Source organism: Suncus etruscus, chromosome 20, assembly GCF_024139225.1.
Source record: "Suncus etruscus isolate mSunEtr1 chromosome 20, mSunEtr1.pri.cur, whole genome shotgun sequence".
Classification (NCBI taxonomy): Eukaryota; Metazoa; Chordata; class Mammalia; order Eulipotyphla; family Soricidae; genus Suncus; species Suncus etruscus.
Genome location: NC_064867.1, coordinates 30,268,668 through 30,295,197, shown reverse-complemented (window position 1 = coordinate 30,295,197; position 26,530 = coordinate 30,268,668). Strand labels below are relative to the sequence as shown.

At 52.4% G+C, this 26,530-nt stretch overlaps 1 protein-coding gene across 4 annotated transcripts in view; it reads left to right on the top strand.

Moving 5' to 3' along the window:
• IQSEC1 (IQ motif and Sec7 domain ArfGEF 1) overlaps positions 1-26,530 on the top strand; it is a 274,955-nt gene that overhangs the window by 119,951 nt on the left and 128,474 nt on the right. For 2 of the 4 annotated variants that reach the window (XM_049766490.1, XM_049766493.1), the window contains exon 3: positions 18,571-18,615. The exons of 1 other annotated variant lie outside the window; for it this stretch is intronic. In XM_049766490.1, the coding sequence (XP_049622447.1) occupies positions 18,571-18,615 (45 nt within the window). Of the gene's footprint in view, positions 1-18,570; positions 18,616-23,207; positions 23,509-26,530 lie in introns of those variants that run through there. One more of the 4 variants, XM_049766491.1, reaches the window with a different exon arrangement.

Below are 26,530 nucleotides of genomic sequence, written 5' to 3'. Positions count from 1 at the left end.
GATCCCAGGGGTGCAGAGCCAAACAAGCACCTTGCAGCTCTGGGGGAATCAGATGGAGTAGGGGTGGCCCCAGACACTTACTCAACTCAAGCTTCAGCTTCCTGGCACTGCACCAGCCTTCAGACCTTCCTGCTGCTGTTTCTGTCGCCCTCTCAGCCTTCACCAGCCTGAGTTGCCCCCTGTCAGCCCCTGACACTCTCTCCACACCCAGAGGACCCGGCATCTCCCTCACCTGTGATCAGGAGAGTGTCTCCTCCTGCACCTCCTAGCTGGCCCTCTGTTTGCCAGCCCCTGGGAAATGAAGACACCCCCCCCCCTTGAGGCACTGCCTTCCATCTTGTCTGCCTCAGTTTCCAGAATCCTAGCCTGGTGACACAACAAGAACCTTTTTGTCATAATGGTCACCCAAGAACCATGGAAGGCTATTTCATCATCCTTCAGGCAAGACCACTCATGCTCTTCTCCAACCGACCTCCCCATCCATCTCCCTTCTTATGGTTCCCCTTGGTCGTACACGTGGCTGGTGTTGGGGTGACTCTTGAGGCTACAGGCCAGGAATTTTATCTCCTTTCTAAGCCTCGTACTTATCTCCTTAGCCCCACCACCACCATACCCCCCCCCCCACTTTCTGTGATTCTGCAGCATTTGGACTCCTGGAAAGAGTTTCAGCCTTCCCTGTGACAAATCCACTCAGCCTGTGCCTCCGTCCTGTTCGGTGTTATAACTGCACCCACTCAGCCACGGACACATGGGGGTGTCCAGCCCCGGCTGCCATAACACAGTGTTGAGAATATCTATCCCACCAAGACTCAGAAGTGGGCGGCTGTGTCCCCAGGTACTATTTGACTGCGGAGACCCCACCATGTCGCTGTCCCCTCCACATCCTCAGTGCCCTCTCATCTCGCTGGTGCTTCTGTGCTATTTTCTCAACTTTAGTGATCATCCTGATGGGGTGGGGTGGCTGGGGTGACCAAGGTACTCAACCTCCCCACCTGCTCCTGGGGGACCCTCTGCCCATCTGGATTTCGAAGCAGTCTGGTTAGCACCACTGAGGTCTCTGCAGTTTTCATCTCAGAATTTCGTCCAGGGCAGAGGTTTGTGGTGGGCAGTGGGCTCCCCAAAACTAGAACCTTGCCCCCAGGAAATGAGAAGCAGGGAGAGGAGGCTAAGCTGTGAGGACCTCTAGGTATGTGTAGCATTCACAGCTTCCTACTTCATTGCTAGTTGTTCTCATGGTTGAGAGAAAAATTGACTAAGAGACAGTGTCCGTCTGCCTGCCAGGGCCCCTCTGTACTTCCACTGCTGGGTTTTGCCCCACAAGAATTCCTAAGATTCCCCTTTATTCCCCCATCACTGCCTGGTGGTTTGGAATGAATCCATTAAAATAGGGTTTGGGGACATGGTGTCCTAGAGGAAGGTAACAGACTTTTTAGTGGAAGGTACCAGCCCTCTGTTGGTAGTGCCCTTCATTAAGGGGGTCAAAGCCTTTGGGTGTCTGCTCTAGGCAGGAATAGAAGTGCTGCCTAGAAGGCCTGTGGTACCCACTTAGAGCCCCCAACTTATGGTGACCTCACCTGCATCTCTTTGGCCATCCCCCACCCCCATCCCTGTGATCTCTTTTGGGCATATTTATTCACCCTGGGGACTCTGTCTGGAACTGTCAGACTCGGGCTGTCATTGCGGGCAGGGGGTGGGTGGGTGATATATTGGTGTCTTTCAGCTGGGCCACACTGTCCCCCTGCACTGGAGGTGTGGGCAGGCATTCTGGGAGATTTAGAGAGTAGCGTTTGCTAACAGGAAAGTGGGGGACAAGCCTGCAGATCCCACATGTTGTTATGGTGCCCCTAAGTGTGTGCTCCCAAGCTAGGTCCTTGTTCCAGTGAACATGGAAACCACAGAAGGCATCTCTATCCTTTCCAGCGACGACGTGTGCTCCAGGAATCCACCTCTGTTCTCCCAGCAGAGCGAGTAGGCTCAGATCTGCTCGGAGATCAGCCAGGCGCTGTCTCCACTCAGCATCGTGTCACCAAGGGCAGATCCCTGTGGCAGCTGAGTGACAGCCACCCACCGCCATGTCTATTGGGCTTTTAGCCACGGTTACACAGAAGGTCATGCCTCTACCTTGATGATCCTTTTACTAGAAATTACCTTTCTAGGCCGGGACATGAGACATGGTTCAGGGGTGCATGCATTGTATGTGTGGGACCCCGGTTCAATCCCTACCATTCTGTAAGCATCCCTGAGAGTAGCCCAGAGGTTCCCAAGAACGATGGTAAATGGGCCACATGCAGTGACACTCGGGGGTTACTCATGGCTATGTGCTCAGAAATTGCTCCTGGCTTGGAGGACCATATGGGACTTCAGGAATCGAACCATGATTCGTCCTAGATCAGTCACATGCAAGGCAAATGCCCTACCGCTGCACACCGCTTGGGCCCATTTTGGTAATTCTTTATAGCCCAAGTGCCTGAGGACTAAACTAGTCAGCTTTCTTGGCTAAGAATTGCCAGGAGTGGGGCTAGAAAGATAGCATAGTGGGTAGGACTCTTGCCTTGCATGCAGTCCATCAGAGTTCAATCCCCAGCATTCCATATAGTCTTCGAAGTACGACTAGAAGTGAGCACACAGCTTGGAGTTTATGCTCTGAGCATAGCCAGGTGTGACCCAAAAAAATAGAGAGATAAAATAGCAGGTAGGGCACCTGTCTTGCAAATAGCCAACCCAGATTCTGTCCCCAACATCACGTATGTTGCTCTGAGATCAGGAGTGAGCACAGCCAGAAGTCACCCCTGAGTACCACCAAATGTGGTCCCAAAATGAAAGGGGGAGGGGGAAAGAAGGAAGGAGGGAAAGAGGGAAGGAGAGAAGGAAGGAGGGAGGGAGGGAGAGAGGAGGAAGGAAGGAAGGAAGGAAGGAAGGAAGGAAGGAAGGAAGGAAGGAAGGAAGGAAGGAAGGAAGGAAGGAAGGAAGGAAGGAAGGAAGGAAGGAAGGAAGGAAGGAAGGAAGGAAGGAAGGAAGGAAGGAAGGAAGGAAGGAAGGAAGGAAGGAAGGAAGGAAGGAGGAAGGCAGGAAGGAGGAAGGAAGGAAGGAAGGAAGGAAGGAAGGAAGGAAGGAAGGAAGGAAGGAGGAAGGCAGGCAGGAAGGAGGAAGGAAGGAAGGAAGGAAGGAAGGAAGGAAGGAAGGAAGGAAGGAGGAAGGCAGGCAGGAAGGAGGAAGGAAGGAAGGAAGGAAGGAAGGAAGGAAGGAAGGAAGGAAGGAAGGAAGGAAGGAAGGAAGGAAGGAAGGAAGGAAGGGAGGGAGGGAGGGAGGGAGGGAGGGAGGGAGGGAGGGAGGGAGGAAGGAAGAAAGAAGGAAGGAAGGAAGGGAGAATCTATCTCTGATGTTTCTTAGGCCTTTGTGGGTGCCTTTGTGGTCCCCATCTCTGTTGCCTTCCCTTAGACAGTTGAGACGCCATGACCCCTTCTCTGCAAAGCAGAAGCCCACGTGTCCTTTTTCCCGGGGAAAGCAGAAAGGATTTGTGTTGGGGTCTGGTTGACTCCGGAGAGCATTTGCAGGGGCCAGAGACCAGCCCCATGCAGAGCTTCACCCCCCCCAGGTCTGTAGACTGTCTGCTTGCTCCCCAGACTCTCCTTCTGCCACCAAACATCAGGCACAAGATGCTGGAGCACCCCCCACCCCCACTCACAGAGCTGAGACCGCTGTAAACTGAACATGCGTTCAAATGCCAGTTCTGGGGCAGAAACGAGGAGCCGCCCAGTGAGAGAAAGAGGGAGAGAGAGAGGGGGGGGGGAGGGAGGGAGGGAGGGAGAGAGAGAAAGAGAGAGAGAGAGGGAGGGAGGGAGGGAGGGAGAGAGAGAGAGAGAGAGAGGGGGGGGGGAGGGAGGGAGGGAGGGAGAGAGAGAAAGAGAGAGAGAGGGAGGGAGGGAGGGAGGGAGAGAGAGAGAGAGAGAGAGAGAGAGAGAGAGAGGGAGAGAGGGAGAGAGAGAGAGAGAGAGAGAGACTGGCTAGATGACTGATGGATGATGCAGGGTGGGTTGAGGGGAGCTGAGACAGAGGAGGTTGGAGCCCAGTGGGTGGTTCTCCGGGTCAAGAATCCAGACAAATTCCAGTTCCAGGCCCATCTTTATCTCTCCCATTGGTCCCTTTTCTCAGGAACTTGCAGATCCCAATGGCCACAGGCTGGTCCGGGCACCACTTCCATTCTCGACTCTTCTCCCTCCAGAATTCCTGGGGCTGACTGGCCTGGTGATGGATCAGGACAGGGGCAGGGTGATGACAAGAAACTTCTTCACTGACTTCTTTTTATTTTTTGTGGAGTTATATGGAGTATCGGGGATCAAATCTGGGTTGGCCACATGCAAGGCAGGAGCCCTACTCGCTGTACTATGGCTCCGGCCTGTCACAGGCTTCTCTCCCTTCTTTTTCTCCATGGTAGGGGTGGAACCTAGGGCATGTGCTGCTGACCTATAAGGTGCATGTCCCCGTGGATTCTCTGGTTTTCTCCATTTTCAAACTGGCACTCCCCATTTTCAAAAGCAGAGAGGAGCACGTGCTCCTTGAATCCCTGAGACCCACCCCCATAGGCTTTAGTGGGCTTTGACCCCTGACCCCAAGACCTCGTGAGCTCAACAGAAGTAGGGCTCAGACTATTGAAGCTATCAAACCTTTTCTAGAACATTTGGAACATCCAGGTCCAGCACCCTCCAGGGAGCTGCTCAAATAACTGTGCTTCCAGGGCAGATGCCATGACCTCTGGGCCCTCCATTTCTGTTGCTGTGAAAGAGAGTCAGGCCCTCCATCTCTGCAAGACTGCTATGGGATCTGGAAGGGAGATGAGTAGTAGATGCTGAGCTCAGCTGTTCTGTGGGGAGCACTTGAGCACTCCCTCACCTGGGTTCTCCCAACAGGAGGCAGGCACTGGGGCCAACCGGACATCAGGAGCAAGGGAGGACAGCAATTGGGGTCACACAGGAATTGGCTGGGCTCAGGTGAACAGGAGAATTCAGGTGGTCATGGGAACTCAGAGGCAAACCTGTGGCCAGGAATGAACCAGTCCTCTTCTGTGTGGCTGGATCCAGAGGCTGCAAGACTTTTGTCACCACCCCCAGGACACACTGCTGCATAGGGACCCTTTACCCCTGCTGGTCCCTGACCCTGGAGGGGGCCATGTGCCCACTGACCAGCCTCTGTCACTTGGCCACCTTGAAACGGAACACAAGGTTGAGCCCCACTGTAAGCAGATCCCTGGGCATATGGGAGAAAGGTTCATATCTGTGTATGGGGAATATTGAACTGGGGCTCTCCATAGTTCTAGGGTGTTCTTAGGCCAAGAGGGCACAGGCTGGAAGATTGCAGTGTGGGTGTATTTGGACTCTGCCCAGTGCCAGGCCTGCCATCTGTGCTCTGAAGGAAAGTGTGCATGGCCATGGGGTGGAACAGGTCAGGGTATGTCCAAAGGACCCCAATACTCCATCCCAGTTTGTGCCCCCTGGGGTCCCTCTCTCAGTGCCCCTTGGGCCCTACACATAGGAAACCCTTTTTTTTGTAACTTCATCTCCCTCCTCCCAGGAGGCACAGAGTTGAACACAAACTATCATATGTAACCCCAGAAAACTTACTTCTCTCTGTCTCTATCTCAATCTCGGGCAGGGGTCCTCAAATTATGGTCCTCAAACCTCTATTGTTTATAGATTTTTTTAAACTTAAATCCTGTCCTCCAATCGTCTGAGGATCAGTGAACTGACCCCCTGTTTAAAAAGTTTGAGAGCCCCTGCCTTAGATGCTGACTGAGGGTCCCCACCTTCCCCCGCTGTCAAAGGGGTCCTTCCTAGTCCCTGATCCAAGGGACTTCTGCATTTCCTATGCAGAAGTGGCAAAGTGAAGGATGCCCAGGCTCAGGGCATTGGCTTCTTTAGGAGAGAACTGCACCCTCACACCCAGCCCCTGAACTTCCATTTGTACCCTCTCTTTCCTCAGCCCCTCCCCGGCACCTCTCTAGAGGCAGGACTGGAGAAGACTGTTGACATATCAGTGCTTCCTCCTCCTATTCTCTGCCTATGCCAGAGCTGCAGAGTGTTTGTGCCCAGCCCAGCCAGGCACTAGTCAGTCCTCAGCCTTCCTGACTCATCGTCACCCTCTCCTTGTTTCCTAGATCAGCAGGTCACCCCCCTGAGGTTCAGCTTGAAGAATCTCAGAGTGGGTGCCCTTCACCCCAGGGCTGATCAGCACCTCAGAGATTGAAAACAAGGAGTTAGACTTGAGGGGACCCTGGGCTGCACCCCACCTCCCCTGGCCCTGCTCACCACTGCCTGCATCCCTCCCCTATCTCCTGTCCTTTCGTCCTTTTGTGCCTGACAGGCACCTCCTTTGCCTTCTTGGTGCCAGCTTCCCCAGCAGATGGTCACCAGCTGGGGCCGCCGGCTGCATGCCCGGGCTGGCAGCAATGCCAGGGAAAGTTGCTGATCTTTATACCTGGCTCAGGGGTGTGGGGTCCGGGCTACTGCTTGGAAGAGGGACTCTTGCTTGTTTGCACTAAACACAGCCCTGTCCCTGGAGACTTCCTGGGGGTGAAGAGTGGCCAGCCTAGGCTCCTGCACCCCAACTCTGCTCTGTTGTCTTCCTCCAAAGAGCACCATCAAGGGGCCAGAGCCTTGGTCCAGCAGAAAGGGTGCTTGCCTTGTTTGATCTTCAGCATCCCATATGGTCTCCCAACGATCACCGGAAGTGATTCCTGAGTGCAGAACCAGGAGTAACCCCTGAGCATCGTTGGGTGTGGCCCAGACATCCCCCCAAAAAAGTGCCATCCAACAGACTCTCACACACACACACCAGGCCTCTTGTTCCATATCTTGGTTTCATATATCAGGAGGGGCCAGGGTGACAAAGGTCAGTGATGGTGCTAGGACAGTAGTGCTTGGAATTGGGGTGTAACTGTGAGTCCACCTGAGCGGGGAGGAGTTAAGGCACCCCAAATTCCCTGGTCCAGGAATCTGGCGTGTGAGGCTGCAGAGGAACTAAGCTTTGGCTGCACTGTGAGGTGGGGCCACTGCATCAGAAGACTTAAGTGCGGGGAGCATGGCCATGCAGGTTAGAGTGAGGGATCACTCTAGCACCCACAGACCCTCATACCCCTTGAGGGTGCTGCCTCTCATATCCCCCCTGAATATTCATTGCAGCTACCAGCCTCCTCGTGGGCTGAGCACCCCCACGCGTGGGCCAGGGGCACTGCAGCCTTCTGCCAGGGCCGCCATCTGTTGGGCCCGCGCCTCAGGGACCAGACGCGTGGGGAACAGAGCGTGCTAGGATGGCACCATGCCACCCCCAAAATAGAAGCCCCCCACATGGCCCATCACATTCAGGCAGAGCTTCCATCCCCAGTGAGAAGGGTGGGATGGGCCCCTGACTGGTTGCCTGAAGACCACCTTTCGCATCCTAGTGCTGGGGTCCTGTGGGCTCTGTCCTAGGGGCTTTCTAAGTCTTCTAGGCCTCTGCACCCCTAGAAAAGTGACCACTGGTGAGACTGAGTCAGCGTACACACTAGACCCCTCCTCTCCTCCTGCCCCCCCCACAGTTGTCTGTCCCCCTTCTCTGCTCCTTGCTCAGAACCTCTATTCAGGGGCCAAAGAGATAGCACAGTGGTAGGGCATTTGCCTTGCACACAGCCAACCCAAGACAGATAGTGGTTCGAGTCCCAGCATTCCATATGTTCCCCCATGCCTGCCAGGAGTGATTTCTAAGCACAGAGCCAGGAGTGACCCCTGAGCTCTGACGGGTATGACCCAAAGAAACAAAAAATAAATAAATAATCTTTATCCAGATGTGACCTGGGTGTGAGAGGACCCAAGCGTGGGGCTCTGCTCCCAGCCACTTCCTGCCTCCCCTCTGCACCCCCCATCCTCTCAGGTTGCTGGAACACCAGACCTAGGGCCTGCTTTCAGTAGGTTCTAGAAATGCTCCTGGAATTGATGGATAAGTGACAGCAGTTTAGGGACAAAGCAGCATGAGTGACTTAGAGCCTCTGCTGGGCAGGGATGGGCTGACTTTCCTTTAATGAGGTTGTTGGGTCCCAGGAGTTCTGGGTCATAGGTCACAGGTCACAAGTCAGAGGTCAGGTGTGCTCTGTGCTCGATGACCTCTGCCCCACTGGAAGGCTGGGAGGATCAGCACAGGGTCCGGTGTGCATACATGCCTGTGCTCTTGGATGATGGCGGTGTGTGTGTGTGTGTGTGTGTGTGTGTGTGTGTGTGTGTGTGTGTGTGTGTGTGTGTGTGTGTGAAGTCTGTGTGTGTGTGTGAAGTCTGTGTGTGTGAGCTCAGAGTGGGCTGAGGGTCTGTTTGTGGGTGAAGGTGCCCGCATGTGGTCTGTCAGATGAAAAGCGGAGCCCATGAAGATGCTGCCTATGCATGGTGTCTGCCCCCCAAACTTGCCCCCCAAATTTGCTCAGCACTGGAGAGCTGAGCTCATCATGGTACACAACAGAGCTGGCCCTGTCTTCAGGGCCAATTCATGGATCATCAGGATAGGCAGAGGGGCAGATCCCACATACCAATGTGGTCCCTGCAGTGCTCACCCTAATATGAAGAAGTACCTTGAGGACCCCCCAGGAAGGGGCTTCTTGGGGTACAGGCCAACTTTGGTACCTGGGAGGGGCGCTGTGACACTTTTTAGGTGGAACCTTGGTTATTTGGGCTTTGAACTCAGAGAATGCTTCCATGTATGAATTGATTAACTCGTCATGTGCCATTAGTTAACTCCTTTCAGGTCAGTCACTGCTTTGGGATGGTTGTGGGGTTATCTGGGATTATTTCTCCCACTCCCAGTTGAAATCCAGTTTGGGGAGGGGCCAGAACGTGTTCTGGATCTGGGGAGAGTTGTCTGGAGTAACAGAATTTGGGGACCTTAGACAGAGCTCACAACCAGCGGGGTATCCTACCAGCCACACTCCCTGTTTCTGCCTCTCAGAACCTCAGTCTGCTCATCTGTGAAGTGGGAACAACGGGCTCCCTCTACAATTGTCTACAGAACTCAGGAGTGCGTCAGAGCTGAGAGCTTGATGCTGGCCTGTGAGAATGAAACCCCAGAAGGCCAGAGGGTCCCCTGGAGTTTCTGGGTGGTGACGCCAGATGGGTGGTGTAGGAGTTAAGACTGAAGGGGGCCTTGCAACTTACTTCTGCCCACCAGAAAACAAATAGGCACCTTCAGCTTAAGCCCCTGCAAGGACAAAACTGTGGGGAAGTTTTGGAGTCACACAAAAACTAGGATAGATATATATGTGTCTCTGGTAATGGCATGGACACTGCTTTCTTTTTTGTTTGTTTGTTTGGTTTTTTTTGGGGGGGGCCACACCCAGCGGTGCTCAGGGGTTTCTCCTGGCTGTCTGCTCAGAAATAGCTCCTGGCAGGCACGGGGGACCATATGGGACACCAGGATTCGAACCAAAACACCTTTGGTCCTGGATCGGCTGCTTGTAAGGCAAACATCGCTGTGCTATCTCTCTGGGCCCAAATGGAATTGACTTGCAGGGTGTTTTGTTTTTTTTGTTTTGTTTTTTTTTTTTTTTTTTTTTTTTGGTTTTTAGGCCACACCCGACGGTGCTCAGGGATTACTCCTGGCTGTCTGCTCAGAAATAGCTCCTGGCAGGCACGGGGGACCATATGGGACACCAGGATTCGAACCAACCACCTTAGGTCCTGGATCGGCTGCTTGCAAGGCAAACACCGCTGTGCTATCTCTCCAAGCCCAACACTGCTTTCTAATGCCAGGCTGTGTTCCTACGGCAGCAGTCTGGCCTGGCCGAGTGCCCCACCTTAGGGAGACTCACCTTAACTGAATATATAGAATTTAACCGAGCCTGACAACATTTTAGGTTGCTGGTCCCTGACTTGGGGGGCTCCTCACCCCCACCCCTGGGAGTTAGATTTTGCTCACCCCTCTGCCAACTTCTTAGGGACCTTTAGTTGTTGTCGTTTTTGTTGTTGTTGTTGTTGTTGTTGTTGTTGTATTCTGGTGCTATACTGGGCAATGTCCAGGGCTTACTCTACATTCCTGGTGGAGTTTGGGGGACCATATGGGACACTGAGGACAAACCAACCTGGGTCATCCATGAGCAAGGCAAGCGCCTTCCTTCTATATTCTCTGGCCCCTCTGGGGCCTTTGGCCTATCCTGGAGAGGTTCCCACTCTGGCTTTCCTCTCAGAAACCCCCACTGCTTCACACACCTGATCTTCCCTTTCCAGTCTGTGAGTCGTGCTGCATACAGAGACCTTCTCAGTGCAGGAAGGGGCCTGACTTTCCTCACCTGGAAAGTGGGGTCACAAGTCACATGGAGAGCTTGAGAGGTAACGGGTCAGTCTCGTCTCCCGGAGAGTTGTGGTTTTAGGACATGGGAGGGAAGAGTCATAGTCCCAAACTTGTCTGAGGCACACGCCTACCCCAAAAGTAAAACTGTCTACTCCCCTCAAAATAGCTGCCCCTCTAGACAAGCACCTAATGGTTAAGGTGGGGAAACAGAGGCCAGAGTTGGACAGGCCCTTTGCTCTGTCTCCCCAACTATGCCAGCTCCACCCCCAATGGGTGTTTTCCAGATTCGGCTGAGCTTTGGGCAAGGCACCCTGGCAGGACGGAGGGATGGAGGCGGGCGGGGACAATGGCTCAGTGTACTGGGTGCCCGGCCCCAGGTTGTCCAGTCAGGATGACGGCAACTTTGTGCCAGACAGGAAGGGTGGACGTCAAGGTGGGGTCCCTGCGCCAGCCTGGCTGTGATTCCCCATTGGCTGCTCCATGAACTGCCTCTCCATCTGCTCCAGGGGTGGGCGCCATGACCCACCTCTGTGAGGCAGGGTTGGGAGGTCTCACTCCGGGCCATGCAGCGAGATGGCAGCAGCGGGATACAGGGAGGAGCTCATGTGGGGCCCTGAGGGGGACATGACCTGTTGGGTGGGGAATGGGGAGTACAAGCCAATAAGTGGGGTGTGGGGGGCCCTGAGTTGACTCCCTGTCCCAGAGCCTCCCTCCTTCCTTCCTGTGAGCCAGAATCCCAAAGCAGTTCTGTGGGCCCCAGCACAGAGACCTCATTCATGGCTTATTTATGGAGCCCCAGGTGGGGCCGGCCGCCTCCTGCCTCCCACTTCCTTCAACTTTACAAGGCTGGCTGTGGGGCTGGGCAGTGAGGAGACTGGATTTGACCATTATGGGGGTATTTATTTTTTTGTTTTATGGGCCACACCCATCGGCACTCAGGAGTCTTTGCATTCAGAAGTCATTTCTGGCAAGCTTGGGGGGGACCATATGGAAAGCCGGCGATTGAACTTGGGTCAGCTGCATGCAAGGCACATGTCCTCCCCACTGTGCTATTGCTCTGGACCCTATGGGGTTATTTCTGATCCCCACCCACATGGGAGGTAGGCAGGCAGAGCAGTTGTCAGTCTCTTCTCCCTGCTCTCCCCACAGCTCACCACCTCTTTTTAACCTCAGGAGCATAGGGTTGCAACATTCCCATGAGGACAAGGGGGTAAACCATAACCATAACCATAACCAGTGGGAACCACCCAAGCCCACCCCCAGGCCAGGACCTCATCCGGGTGTGCCAACCAGACCACCTGCTCCAAGGAGCCCCCAAGATTTGAACTGACCCTAGGGACAGAACTTCCTCAGAGGGGCCCTTCAGGTTACAGGTTCCTGAAGTCTGCTTTCCCTCCTCTCCCTGCTTTATATCCTCTTTCACTCTCAAAAAAACAAAAAGCCCACTGGTTGGTTTGAAATCAATTGCTGAGCCTTAAGGGAAGCCTGGACCACCTCCAGGTCTCCCCAGGATTCTTTCCTAAAAGCACAGTGTACCCCTGAACTCCAGCAGCAACAAATATGTGTTATCTGGGTGGAAGGGAAAAGCCCAGTGGTGCTCAGAGACTAACTCCTGGTTCTAAGTTCAGAGATTACACCTGGTAGGCTCTGGGGACCATATGAGATGCTGGGGGTCGAACTGGGTTAATCATGTGTAAGAAAAATGCTCTACCTGCCTTCCTCTCTCTCCAGCCCAGAAAATCTGTTTCTTCTGAGCTCATAGAGCTGTGAAGGTTTTAGGGATGAGAGGGTGAGGAGGGGACTGGAGGGTAATGGGGGGTGGGTCCACAGTGACCTTTTGGCAGGGGGGGCTCTGGGAAGCAGGAGAATGGGAGATGAAGTACAACACAGTCGTGTGGGCATCAGGAAGGGGGTCTGAAGCTGTGGTGTTCCCTCCCTCCTAGAATTCAGAGAGCTCAAATGTTAACCCTGCGGAGGAAACAATTACAATTAGTAGGGTGCACTCTGTACCATGTACCACACCCGAAAAACGAGGTGTCTTCACCCCCAGCCCTGTCCTCCCTGGGAGCTGCCCCAGTGACCTTTGGTAGATGGAGGGGCAGGCTGGGGTGCACCCAGGCTGCAGAATGACCCTCCACCATGAGAGAAAGGAATGTGGACAACTTGGATGGAGTTCCAGGGAGTCCAGCAGAGAGCAACCGCCAGTCTGGAAAGTCCACCTGCTGACCTGTTCCTCTTCCTTGGCATTTTGGTGGAAGAAGTTTCAGTCAGCAGCTGCTGTGGGTTTCAGGGATGTGGCAAGGGGTGGGGGACCATCTGTGGTATTTTTGGGGGAGGAACCACACCTGGTGAAGCTCAGGGGTTACTCCTGGCTATGCGTTCGGAAATCACTCCTGGTTTGGGGAACCATATGAGACGCCAGGGGATCGAACTGTGGTCCGTCCTAGGTCAGCTACATGCAAGGCAAATGCCCTACTGCTGTGCCACCGGTCCCGTCCCTCATCTTTGTTGTTTGTATGACTACAGAGTCACCATCCATCCGGTCAATTGTGCACTGGACCCCTTTGTGCACTGTATTTTGTAACTTCTGATGGCTCTTTGGACCACTTATACTAGCAGCCTGAGGGTATGGGTGGGGGATATGGGATGCAAACTGGGAACGGGGGTGGTGGATGGACATCTTTGGTGATGGAAATTTCCCTAATTTAATGCTAATATGTACTTAAAATATTACACTGAAAAATATATAATCCACTTTGGTCAAAATAAAAATTATTATTATAAAAATAATAAACTGGGGGCTAATGGTGGGCACATGCTTCAGATATATAAATGAGGCCCTGGGTTCAATCCCTGGCACTGTGTGTGTTCATATACATAACCCAAAGCAAGGTTTGGGATCACCTCACCAAGAGTCTTAATGGCTGTGGGTTAGAGACCTTGTAACCCATCTGTATTCCTTAGAAGCATGGAATATCTCCCAACCAGCCAGGGGTAAAAACCCTGATGATTCCCTCACCAGAGAGAAACTGAGGCCAGAGAAGGGAAGGAGTTTTCTCATGCCACACAGCTGTGCTGGGAACACAGCCAGCAACTCTGAGCCCAGGCTTGGTTCTTCTTGTCACACCAGGCTGGTCAAATTTTTGTTGTGATGTGAATGTTTATTGACATGCTGTTTCCGGCTTCTTCCAGTCTCATAAGCTGAACATTCTGGCATACCGTCCCAGGCCCCCCATATGGATGAGCAAAGCCTGCCAGCTATAGCTCCTGCCCCAGGGACGCCCTCTCCCGCCCTCTACCAGCACAGAGCCATTTTTCTCTTCTCAGCAGTGTCTCAATGGCCTGGGCCTGCTTAGAAGTTGTGCCAAGGACAAGGACTGGAGCGACTGTGAATTCTGAAGGAGGAAGTGGCCTCCCGGGAGCCCAATGGAACAGGCCTGGGGACAGGGAAGCTGCCCCCCCCCACCTAGCCCCCAGCATTCAGAGAAAGGACTTTCCCAGGCCATTTGCCTTGTCCAAGGTAGCCAGAATGAGTTTTTGTCCTTGAACTGGAGCTTTGCCTGGTTGACTGAATCCTGTGTCCACCAGCCTCCTCCAGGGTCCCCCCTCCCACCCCCCAAGAAAAGATCCTGGGATTCCCTGGTGAGGATGGGTGTGGGGATGAGGGAAGCAGCTCCAGAAACTGGCAGACCTAGAATGCCACAGTCTAACCAGACTTGAAGATATGTCCCCAAACCTAAGTGTCAGCTTCCCCGTTACCCAACATGGGGTTGATATATATATGAATAAACAAAGCTGCTCGTAGAGGGTGGTGGAGTTTGCAGGCCCTGCTGATTTGCACTGGCACACAGTTTCGTTGGTTTGTTTTGTTTGGGGACCACACTCGGCAGTACTCGGGGCTTACTCCTGGCTCTATGCTTAGGTATAATGGCCAATGGTGCTTGGGGAGGGACTACTGGTGATGCTGGGGGATTCAACTGGGGTCAGCCATATACAAGGCAAACACTTTTATTTATTTGGGGGGGGTCACACCTGACAGTGCTCAGGAGCTACTCCTGGCTCTACACTCAGAAATCGCCCCCAGCAGGCTCAGGGGACCATATGGGATACCGGGATTTGAACCACCACCCTTCTGCATGCAAGGCAAACGCTCTACCACTGTGCTATCTCTCCGGCCCCACACTTTTATCTTAATTACTTTACTTAAACACTGTAGTCATAAGATTGTTTATGGTTATAAAGTTGTTCATGACTGAGTTTCAGTCATACAATGTACAACCCCCTTCACCAGTGCACATTTCCGGCCACCAATGCACCAATGTCCCCGGTTACTCTCCCACCCTCTCTCTGCCTGCCTCTGGGATAGACATCTCTCTCTCTCTCTCCTCTCTCTCCCTGTTTCTCTCTCTCCACCCACCTTTTAGACACTGTGGTTTACAATATTTTTACTGAAGGGGTGTCATGCATATCTCCTTTCAGCACCAGAGCGATCATTTCCAACTATCATTGTCATAGAGGTCCCCCTCTCTGACCTAATAGCACTTCCCCAGGTATTTGTGGCAAGCTTCCACCTGGCCCTCGTCTCTATTGCCTCTGGATATTATTACTATACAATCTTTCTTTTTTGTATTTTTTTTTTTTAGTCACACACATCAGTGCTTCAGGGTCACTCCTGGCTCTGCGCTCAGGAGTTGTAACAAGTCAGCCCCTGAAGAGGTTGACTGATGGAGGGATGGAGGATGAGGTCTTTCCCTTCCAGCTCGGAGCACGCGTCTGCCACCCTGTCTAGCCGACGGTTCTGAGGTGAAACGGCAGGTAAACAGCTCGCAGACAGTCAGGCTCGTGGAAATATTCGCTTTATTCGGTGGACAAGACTGAAGTCCCAAGACTCAGCTTCCGTTCCAGCCAAAAAGCCCTGGCCTTCCACAGACCCTTGTTTTTATCCCTCAGAATCAGGTACCACCCAATGGTGGGGTCAGATACCAACCAATGGTGGAAGCAGAATCAGGTACTACCCTAGGGTGGGGGCAGAATGCCAGGTCACACCCTAGGGTAGGGCACAATCACCAATCAGTTTAGGGTGAGTAACATAGTAATCCCCTAAAATATTTACATACACAACAAGGAGTCATTCCTGACAGGCATGGGAGACCATCTAGGATGCCAGGATTTGAACCACCATCTTTACCGGATTGGCTGCATGCAAGACAAATGCCCTACCCCTGTGCTATGTCTCCAACCCACAATCTTTTTTTTAATATCCCACAAATGAGTGCAATTTTTCTGTGTGTATCCCTCTCCCTCTGACTTATTTTTCTTAGCATAATACTTTCCATATTATGGAAATTTTTCTATGTGTATCCCTCTCCCTCTGACTTATTTTTCTTAGCATAATACTTTCCATATTCATCTATGTATAAGTAGATTTCATGACTTCCTTTTTCCTAACAGCTGTGTAGTATTCCCTTGTGTCGATACCACAGTTTCTTTATCCACTCATTTGTTCTTGGGTTGTTTCCAAATTCTGGCTATTGTAAATAGTGCTGTGACAAACAGCAATGCAAAGGGCTTTTCTGAATTGTGTCTGTGCTTCTAGTCTATGTGCCCAGGAGTGGTTTTACTGAATCACATGGAAGCTCAATTTCTAGGGTTTTTTGTTTGTTTGTTTGTTTGTTTGTTTTGTTTTTGGGGGGAGTCACACTGAGCAGTGCTCAGAGGTTACTCCTGACTCTACACTCAGAAATCGTCCCTGGTAGGCATGGGGAACCATATGGGATGCAGGAATTCAAACCACAGTCCTTCTGCATGGAAGACAAATGCCTTATCTCAATGCTATCTCGCCAGCCTCTCTAGGTTTTTTTTTTAATAATTTTTATTGTGATCAAAGTGAATTACAAGTCTTTCACAGTAATAGTTAAGGTACATAGTGAAAATGAATTAAGGCCATTCCCACCACCAGTGTTGTCCTCCTTCCACCCCTGTTCCCAGCATGCATCGTATATCTGCACCCTTTGCCCCATGGACTGCTAGTGTAAGAGGTCTCTTTTGTGTATAGCTTATTGTAGATTGGGTATCGATTCTGGTGTTGTTGACTTTGGGTTTCGTGCTTAAGTCTGATCATTTATTATTTCCATTCAATTTTCATTTGACTGGTTGTTCCTGGTACCATCCATTTTTTCCCCTCAATTTATGAGGGAGAACAAGATGATTCATTTCTGTGGTTCTGTTGGAAAAAGAAAAGGAAGGGGGGAAAAAGACAAGCAAGGACAATAAAACACAACAGCAGCAACAGAAAAAGCATCACCCAAACAACCACCACAGAAAGAAAAGGAACTAAAAGGATAAAGGAAAAGAGGGGAAAAAAGAAAAAAATGGGGCCCGGAGAGATAGCACAGCGGCGTTTGCCTTGCAAGCAGCCGATTCAGGACCAAAGGTGGTTAGTTCGAATCCCGGTGTCCCATATGGTCCCCCATGCCTGCCAGGAGCTATTTCTGAGCAGACAGCCAGGAGTAACCCTTGAGCACCGCCGGGTGTGGCCCAAAAACCAAAAAAAAAAAAAGAAAAAGAAAAAGAAAAAAATGAATGGCTGGTGTGGCAAGGCTTTGTGAGTTTTTTTTGGGAGGGGTTGTTTGTTTGTTTTTTGTATTTTGCATAGGCACATTAAGTATTGAGGAAGTTAGAGGAAATTCCCTTGGCCTAGGAGATACAGAATTTCTCCACCTTGAAGCATACTGTCATGGGAACAACTACAAGCTCCATACACTCTCATTATCAAACCCCAAGGTCTTTATATGGTGCCAATTTCTAGTTTTTTGAGGACTATTTTTGTTGTTTTCCAAAAAGGCTGAACCAATCAACATTCTCACCAGTAATAAATGAGAGTCCCTTTCTCCCCAATCCATGACAAGGCAAGCCCTTTAACCGCTGTGCTCTCTCACCACTCCATATACTGTTTCATTTGCTACTGTTGACTTTGTATGTATCATCTAGAGAAGAGAAAAACATATGTAGTAGAACATAAATCTTTCAGATCTATACTAATCCCCTTTCCCTTTACAGATTATGACCCTGTGCTGGACACTATTCTCAGTGCTTTCAGTGTAGGGGCCTGTTGAATCTTCCCAACTTCAGAAGGGGACTGAAAAATGAAGCTCAGAGACACTCACTAAGCAGCTCAAGGTCACACAGCCAAAATCTGTTTGGCTCTAAAATTCAGGCACTGACTTAAAAGCATTAACATCTCAATATCCTGGTTCTAGGTAAAACCCCATGTGACATCAACACATCACATAGTGTCCCTGATTTACAGAGTCCAGAAGAGCTCTGGACCACCTCCCCTTTGTCCTCCAGAATCATGGGAAGGGGGGGGGCAATAGTCATACCCCTAAAGATGAGGCTTCAGTTCCCACAGGGGCCAAGTGGGAACTGGGCTGTGTGCCATTACTTGGTTTTGAATCCCTGGGTGCCAGACCAGGTGTGGACCCTGAACCTCTCCTTGTGCATGGAGTGAGGTTTGAGTAGCATTGACCTCAGCATCACTTGGCCTTGGTTCAGAGATGGTCCTGGCTGGGCTTTTCCCAGGGGGTCAGGTCCCTCCAGATCCAAAGGCTGGTGATTCACATGTTATCTGTCCCATAAGCAATGCAGTTTTCCTGATTCTCATTGTACAAGTGTGTAAACTGAGGCACAAAGCTCTGAGGACCTTCCCCCAAATCCATGGCTACTTCATCAGAGAATGGAGCTTGCTTAGGGGAGTTTGGGAGACACCACAGACACTGTTGGGGGTAAGGGTTCTGACCCCAGGTTCACCTGGGGGTGAACAGCAGGAATCTCAGACCAATTTCTCCTCTTGTACAACCAAACTACCCCCTGCCTTTAGAGGAGTGACTGGGTGTATTGGTTGTGCCCACACAGAATATGGTTAGCTTAGGGAGACAGGAAGGCTGTGGAAAAGTGGTTGTAAACAGGTGGTTGGGCCAAGTCGATACAGAAGTCAAAGCAGCAAGGCCTGTGGGGTACAGAGGGTCAAGAAGAGAAGGGTGACACTGCAGGGGGGCTGTCCACTGGCCCACCCCTGTGTCCAGAGAGCTGTACTGGGCCATTCCCATGGGGACCTGGCATTACCGCCAGGGTTCATATGGGCATGGAGGGATCATATGTGTGAGCAACCTGGCAGAACAAAGGAAAGCACGTGGTTTCTGGGCCTTGGGGGCCACTGGTGAGGCTGGCTGACGTGGTCCTTCAGTAATAATGTCTCACTTTGTACCCCAGGAGCTCCCTGGAGACCGGAAGCAGCTTGTCTACTGACCGCTACAGGTACTGTCTTCTCCTCTCCAGTGGGCCCTGCCCTCTAATGCCCGGGGAACCCCACAGCTGGCCCTACGGCCCCCCACCAGGGTTGGAGTACAGCGGCTGTGTCCCCGAGAGCAGGCTGGCTAGATGCAGTTCTCTGAAAAAAAAATGTCCCTCAGAGGACCAGGACTTGGCTGGATTCCCCCCACCTTACCCTGGGGCCAGGACTCAACTGTTTTCTCCTCTGGCTCAAAGCTGAGGGTCTCCTTGGGGCTGCCCCATGCAGATTCCACTTGAAACAGAGAGAAGCCAGTATGCATTGCTGGAGAGTGGGGGGGGGGAGGGTCCCCCATGACTATGCTGTGTGCATCCCAAATAGAGGGGTTTCCAGGATTGTCTTCAGAGAGAATCTATCCTTTTCAGAAAGGGCTAGAGCAGGGGTCTTCGAACTTTTTAAAGTAGGGGCCGGATTACAGTCCCTTAGAGAGCTGGAGGGCTGGACTATATGAGCTACTAATTCCTACTCACACTGCACATATCTTATATAAATAAAATGAAAACCACTTATAAATAAACAGATCACGCACCAGTATTTCAATGGGAACTGTGGGCCTGCTTTTGGCTAATGAGATGGTCAATGTCCGATTCCATATTTGTCACTGCCAGCCGTAACAAGTGATGCAAGTGGGCATCAGTTAATCTTGATCTGGTTGGAAATTTCAGATGTTTCATTCTTGAAAAAGTCTGTTCACAGGCATAAGTGCTACCACAGATGGTTACCATTTTGAGTGCATGGTTCCTGATATTTGGATATACACTGAGTGTATATGCTGGCAGGTATCTTGGCAACCAAACAGCGCTCACTGCTGGCGGGCCGGATCAGACTCCTCTGCGGGCCGCATGTGGCCCTCGGGCCGTAGTTTGAAGACCCCTGGGCTAGAGACAGGCAGAGAGGAAGCCGTGACATCCAGGGGAACAAAGACAGAGTGGGGCACTAGCCTGGGGGGTGGCCTATGGAGTTGCATCCGGTGGAGCAGTAGGTATGGAAGTAGGTTCTGCAATGTACCACAGAAGTTACAAGAAGTCTTGATTCCTGGGAGGTTGGAAGCCAGCTGCTTTATAAGGATGGGCTTTGTGAGGTCCAGGGGGGTCCCACCTCAGAGTGAGAGGTGCGGTAAGACAAGATGGTCAAGGGATAACTGAATGGAATATTCACAGAGCAGAGCTGTGCTGGAGAACCAGCAGGTTGCATGCCCTGAGGTTGTGGGGGCAGTAAATGACGGAACAGTCACAGGGCCAGCTCTGGACCTTAGACTGCAAGGAAAGGCCAGGGAGTGGACACTAGGGTGCTGACCCTCTGAGCCTGCCAGGCAGCCCAGGAGCCAGAGAAATGGGCTGGTACCAGACAACTACACCTTCATGAACTGTGCAGCTGTCTCTTTCTCTGTCTCTGTCTCTCTCTTTATCTCTGTCTCTTTCTTTCTCTGTCTCTGTCTCCACCTCTCTTTCTTCACCTTTTGTCACAAAAGAGAAAACCCTCTTGATGTCTTCGGATTCATGAAGATAGTGGCAGTGCAGGTCTTTCCTTCTTGAAACTGAAAAAGGTGGTAGAGAGAACTTGTGAAAAGCGAGGGAGACCTGCAGTGTCCCCCACAACTCCCCTATGCCCTTCTGGCAGAATCTGGCCCTTGGGGACAGAAAGATAGCACAGCAGTAGGGCATTTGCCTTGCACACAAACAGTTCATCATGGATGGTGGTTGAATCCCTGCATCCCATATTGTCCCCCGTGCCTGCCAGGAACCATTTTTGAGTGCAGAGCCAGGAATAACCCCTGAGCGCCACCGGGTGTGACCCTAAACGAACAAACAAATAAAAGATGTCCCTCATCTGGGGTGCTCAAAGAAAAGCCAGCCTTCTGACTGAATCCTGGGGTGAGGGGTTCTGGCTCCCTCCCATGGCCACGTCCTCCTGTGTACAAACACCTCCCTTACCCACAGTTCTGCCTCCAGTGGTCACAGTCATACACAGAGTCTAGAATGTTCTTGACTTGTTGCTCATACCTTGAGTCCCTTGTCTTATTCCTTTTGCACAGAGCCTCACACTTCTCACATCTCAACTTCCAGCCCCCTCACACTCATAGTCATGCCTAGGAGGCCCAGCAAGGAGTGTGGGTTTGCAGATGAGCTGGTGAGAGATCGGGCATCAAAGATATTCTCACTTTGTACCCAGCACCAAGGTACCATAAGATCTGTCCACTCTACCTGCCTGCTAGCCAGTGGGCAGCTTGAAAAGCTCTGGGATGAAGGAGTTTGGGTGTCTTGTCCCAAGAACAACCTATATAGTAGTAGGGGCTAGTCATTGCAGCCCACCCTAGGGAGGCCATAGGGAAATGGGGCACAGGCAATGTGGCCCTAGGGAGAATGTCTAGGCAGAGAGACAGACCATGCCATGGCCCTTAGGTGCCTTGCGGAGCCCTGTCCCATCCCAAGAGGGAAACTGTCCCATCTTTGATACCAGAAATCAGGGACAAGCCACATCCCCTGCTACCACTTCCACCTTCTGGTCTCCTGGTGCTTTTTGTGCCGTAATATCTGGGCCTCCCCTCATTCTGGGGACAGTGGGGAGAGATGAGGTAGGGCTAGTTCCAGGCTCATCCCATGGAGGCGCCACCACCAACACAGCCTGAGAAATCAGAAACAAAGGTTCCAGCCAGTAATTGGCTCCTTTCACAGGCTGGCTGGGCAGCCAGACTGCTTCCTCCCTCCACCCACAGCAGCGTGAGGGGGAAGCTAATGTTAGGGGAAGGGCAGGCGCTCCCTCAGCAGATGGCCTTGGCCCCCCTTCCCAGTGCTGCCCCTCATCTGCCCTAATGCTGTGGGTCCCCTGCTGCTCCTCTCCTGCCTTCCAGAAACTTCTGGCCAGAGGCGCAGCAGTAGAGCATTTGTTTGCCTTACACGTGGCTGACCTAGGAAGGACCACGATATCCCCTGGCGTCACATATGGTCCCCAAGCCAGGAACGATTTCTGAGCGCAGAGCCAGGAGTGACTCCTGAGTGTCACCGGGTGTGGCCCAAAAGCAAAACAAACATACAAAAAAAAAAAAAAAAGAGAGAGAGAGAGAAATCTCTGGTCACCCATGCAGGGATCTTCCTGGGGGGAAAGTCCCTGCAATTTGAGGTTATATTCCCCTGTGTCCTGGGGAATATTTAGCAAGCAGCCTGGAAGTGGTACTGGATGCCACGAGCATTCCCTGGGTCATGATAAACCAAGATTTTTGGGGTGGGAGCAGGATAGAAGAAACATAGTCCTCCCCCAGCACTGTGAAATCCCCAACTTTCAGAACGCTGGATGGGGGACCTGCCTCTAAGACTGGGGGGCTTAATCTGTGAGCTTTTCAAAAAAGGCCCCTGGCCCACTCAAACCCTTGGTCTCTGACAGCCTGGCAAGAACCCTTGATCCCAACCCCCACTGGGTGCCACCCCTCTAGCACAGGGATAAGTCTTTGCTGAGCCCTTGTGGGGGACTTAAAAATGAGGCTGAGCAAACAGGGGTGCCCCCCCAGAGCAGACTGGGAAGGGCCGTATGCTCAGCAGACATCCCCCAGACCCACTGCTCTGTTCGCCAGGAGCCTTTGTTGCACCAGGGGGCCGGAGCCTGGCTGGCCTGTGTGTTGTGGGCATGGAGGGACTGTCCTTGGAGAAATGGAGCAAGCGAGGTAAATAAGGGGGCTGGGGTCTCAGAGGATGTCAGGGCAGCAGAAGGTACAGAGGTGTCTGAGTCCTGTTGGATGGTGCCAGGAGCTGGGGTTCCCAGGAGGGACATGCATGCTTTGAAGGGGCCGAGGAGTAGGTGGGTTTGCTATACAGCTTCTCCTGGGCATCAGGGGCCACCTAAGGGCATGGAGTGGCAGGTGCAGTTTCATGCTGCAGGCAGGGGCAGAGCAGAGCCTGAGATAGGGGGGCTGGTGAGACAGAGAGGGTGGAGCTCTGAGCCAGCATTCTGCCCAGGGGTCCCCATTCCTGCCTGACAATGCCCCTCAGCTGGCCCGGCCCCCTTCTCCACACCCCGCCCCACAGGAGTCCCCTTGCCAGCAGCCAATGAGCTGCAGTCTCAGCGGTTCCATCTTAGATTTTATCAATGTGTTCCGGTTGCCCCAGCAACCGCACAGGGTGGCCCTGTCAGCCTCCCTCAGCCTTTCAGACAGAGACTCCCACAGCACCATGTGGAACCCGGTGAGTTTTGGCTCACACGGGCCCAGCCTGGATCCCGCCTAACTTGACTGAGCTGCTGTCTGTTGGGTGCTTGTCTGTCCTCAGCTGGCCCCCTCCCCATCGGGGACCCCCTCCCACCCACCCACTCCTCCCAGATCCCACAGGCATCTGCCACTTTGTAGGCCGACCCATGAGTGGGTCCCAATGTGACCCCAGGACTTGGCGGGACAAGGAGCCTATAGAGAAGCTTCTTCCATCAGGAGCCTCCAAATTCCCCAGGATGACAGGTCTGAGCTCCCAGAAACAACCTAGCACTACCCAGGCTGCCTCAGTTTGTCCCCAGGGTCCCCCTGGGGAGCCCCAAACCTTGCTGGCCACCAGAGACAGCGACAGTCTGAGGCTGCCCGGAGGAGCCGCGTGAACAAGTCTCTTCGCTTTTGTGTGCGGCTCTTTGTATTAGAGGCGTGAGCTGCCAGCAGCTCCGCCTGGGCAGGGCCAAGCTGAGCTCTGGGAGTGGGGGCCAGGGCGGGCCTGAGCCACCAGCCCCCCCCCCCCAGTTCCCGCCAGCCCCTCTCCGAGGCTCGGCAGAGGCGCCACGGTGGTCCAGCTGGAGTCCCAAAGGTGGAAAATGCTCAAGTTCAAGGCCTTTTGCCTGGATTACTGGCAGTTTCTGTGCCTGCAGCCGTTGCATGGAATCTATAAAAGGTATGTGGGTCCTTGGAGAGGGTTCACTGGGGTCCTGGGGTTAGTTCACCCCGAGTTTGCCAACCACAGCGCCTCTCCTCCACCCAGTACCGTCCAGGTTTGGGTTGATGCCACTGGCCAGCCCCAAGCGAGCATCTGTTTGGTTTTAATATGCTGTTTCCTCTGGCCCTGAACTCGGGGTTTCTGCAGAGAATTGGGTGGCCCCGAGGAGCCCAGAGGCCAAACTGCTGTTTCCTTGTTACTGGTTCCTGAGACTGGTTTGTCCTGAGAGAGTGACCCAGGGGAGATGGGAGAACTGGCTATATCACCGAGCACCACTCCTGGGCAGCCACTGGGACTCTGGGTTTGACTGTTTCTGTCCCATCACGTCTGGGAGTTTGGGGAACAAGAGGGGTGCCCTGAGGGAATGCAGACCTGGTCCCTGTCCTACCTAGCTATGTCACTTTGCGTCAGTTGCTTTCCCTCTCAACCCAATAGCATCTTTGTCGTGCTGGATTTGGACATGAAGGCATGCAGTAGCCTTGTGTGCTGGGGTCTGGAAGACTGTTCTCTGAAATGATGCAAATGATGGTACTTGACCTGACATCCAAATGTGCTGCCGTTGGAACCTGGAACTGGGGTCTCAGTTCAGTCTCTGAAGCTGGACCACGGTCCATTCAGTAGTGTGTCCCTAAGACCACGGCCAAAGTGAGTTAGAACATTCCCGGCGGGAATTGGCTTTTCCGATTCTTGCTACTTGCTCATGATGGCACTTTGCCAACAGGCAGAAGTGCTGGGAAAGTACAAATTTAGGGGCTGGAGCCGTGGTGCAAGCGGTAAAGTGTTTGTTTGCCTTGAGCGCGCTAGCCTAGGACGGACTGTGGTCCGATCCCCCAGCATCCCATATGGTGCTCCAAGTCAGGAGCGATTTCTGAGCACATAACCAGAAATAACCCCTGAGTGTCACTGGGTGTGGTCCAAAAAGCAAATGAAAAAGAAAGTACAAGTTTAGAGCCCTGGTTTTGTGGGACATGCCTGCCCTGCCTGCAGGGGGAGCTGGGCTTTCATGCTGTCAGAGCCTTGGGCCCCAGAATGTTCTGGTGTGTCTGACCCGGCTGCTCTGTGAGACTGGTACCCCGAGTCCTGGAAGGCCGGTCTTGAAGCCGTGAGCTTGGCGGTCTCTAGTGAGCATGGGCTATGGGAGTAGGACCCAGAGGGAGGACTTCACAGAGGATGGGGCAGCCAAGTAGGTCATGAAGTGTGTGCAGGAGCTGGTGGGACCTGGAAGGGCAGAGTGGGTGGGTATACAGACAGGGAAGATGCTGTGGAAGAAACCCCAAGGCCAGATTCCCTTAGGTGGGAAAGCCCGGCATTGAAGTCCGACCCCCCAGCTAGCCTTTATGCTGCTCACAGAGCCGAGACCATTGAGGGTATCAGGCAGGGAGCCAGGTCTTTTCTGGGAGTCATGATCCACCTAAAGGGGAACCAGTGAGAACCCCCTCTGGCCCACTTGTGGTGGGGGGTGGGGGGGGGATCTTTTTCAAAGGGTACTATTTTCTCAAGCTCTGTGTCCCAGAAACACACGATGTGATATTCAGGAACTCCAAGCATCTGAGGGGAAAGAGAGCCAGCCTCTCACAAACCATGAGAGTCAGTCACACTGGGATTCCTAGAGCTCATAATAAGATACCAACAGCCTGGAAGGGAGGCAGTACAGTGTAAGAGAAATGATGGACTTCCTCTAGGAAGTGACATCCTAGTCAGACATGGATGGAGGAGGAGTAGGATGTTTTTTAGACAGGGAAGGGTTCAGAGTGGGGGCATGAACCCCTGAATGGATGTAGGACCAAGTTAGGCTGGTTTGGACAGAAGGAAAGGTGAGGCTGAAAGTGTTGAGCATGTACCCCGATGAGGACAGGTAGGAAGGCAGGGTGAGCAATGTGACCCCAAGACCCACTTTATGGCTGCTACAATGAGGTATCCTGCTAACAACCCATCCCTGCACAGCCTCCAGCCATGGATGGGGTGGTGGTTCCATTTTCAAGGTGAGAAAAATCTAGCATGAGCAGAAAAAATTTCTTGGCCGCTCAATGGTTCATCTGAGAAATTTGGCTTCCCAGGCCCCACCTGGTCAGCTGAGGGGCTTCCATGAGACTGGGACCATCTGTGTCCTTAAACATGGTGACTTGGGGCTGGGAAGGTGGTGCTAGAGGTAAGGTGTCTGCCTTGCAAGCACTAGTGTAGGATGGATCGAAGTTCGATCCCCCGGTGTCCCATATGGTCCCCCCCAGCCAGGGGCGATTTCTGAGCGCATAGCCAGGAGTAACCGCTGAGCGTCAAATAGGTGTGGCCCAAAAACCTAAATAAATAAATAAATAAATAAATAAATAAATAAATAAATAAATAAATAAATAAATAAATAAAAACATGGTGACTTGTCAGCTGGATGTGAATATGCGCTGTGTGACCAGGCCTTCGCCTTACACTATGCTGAGATCTGTTGTTCTTCCTATGAAACCCCTCAACAATGATGGGGGGGACACGGGCCACATTCCGGGGCTCTAATGGGACATAGAGCACACTAGAGAGGCTTTGGGGCTAATATTGCCCTAACATGGTCCCTCAGGAAGGCTTTGCAAGCAGAGCCGCTTGCCTACCCACCCTCCTATTACCCATGCCATATGCTGTTGTTGAAAGCCGCGACCCCAAACTTGAGAGTATGAAAAGGGTGTTTTGTAGACAATGCATAATTAACCACTTCTAAACACAGGCTGTGCCAGGCTCCCTCGAAGCTATTAATTATTCTTCATTAGTGATCTTAAATTAATGTAAAATAATTCTGGAGTCCTGCCAGGGACTGGGGGGTGGAGGGGAGATGCTTGTTTCGGCTCAAATTCTGGCATTTCTACCAAGTAAGTCGACCTCCAGCCTCTGCCTTCGACCCAGGAGATCAACCCTTTCAGCTCCAGCCATGGGAGACCATGGCAAGAGGGCACAAAGCTGTCTCCATGGCCCCTTGAATCTTACAGATATCGGGGTACTT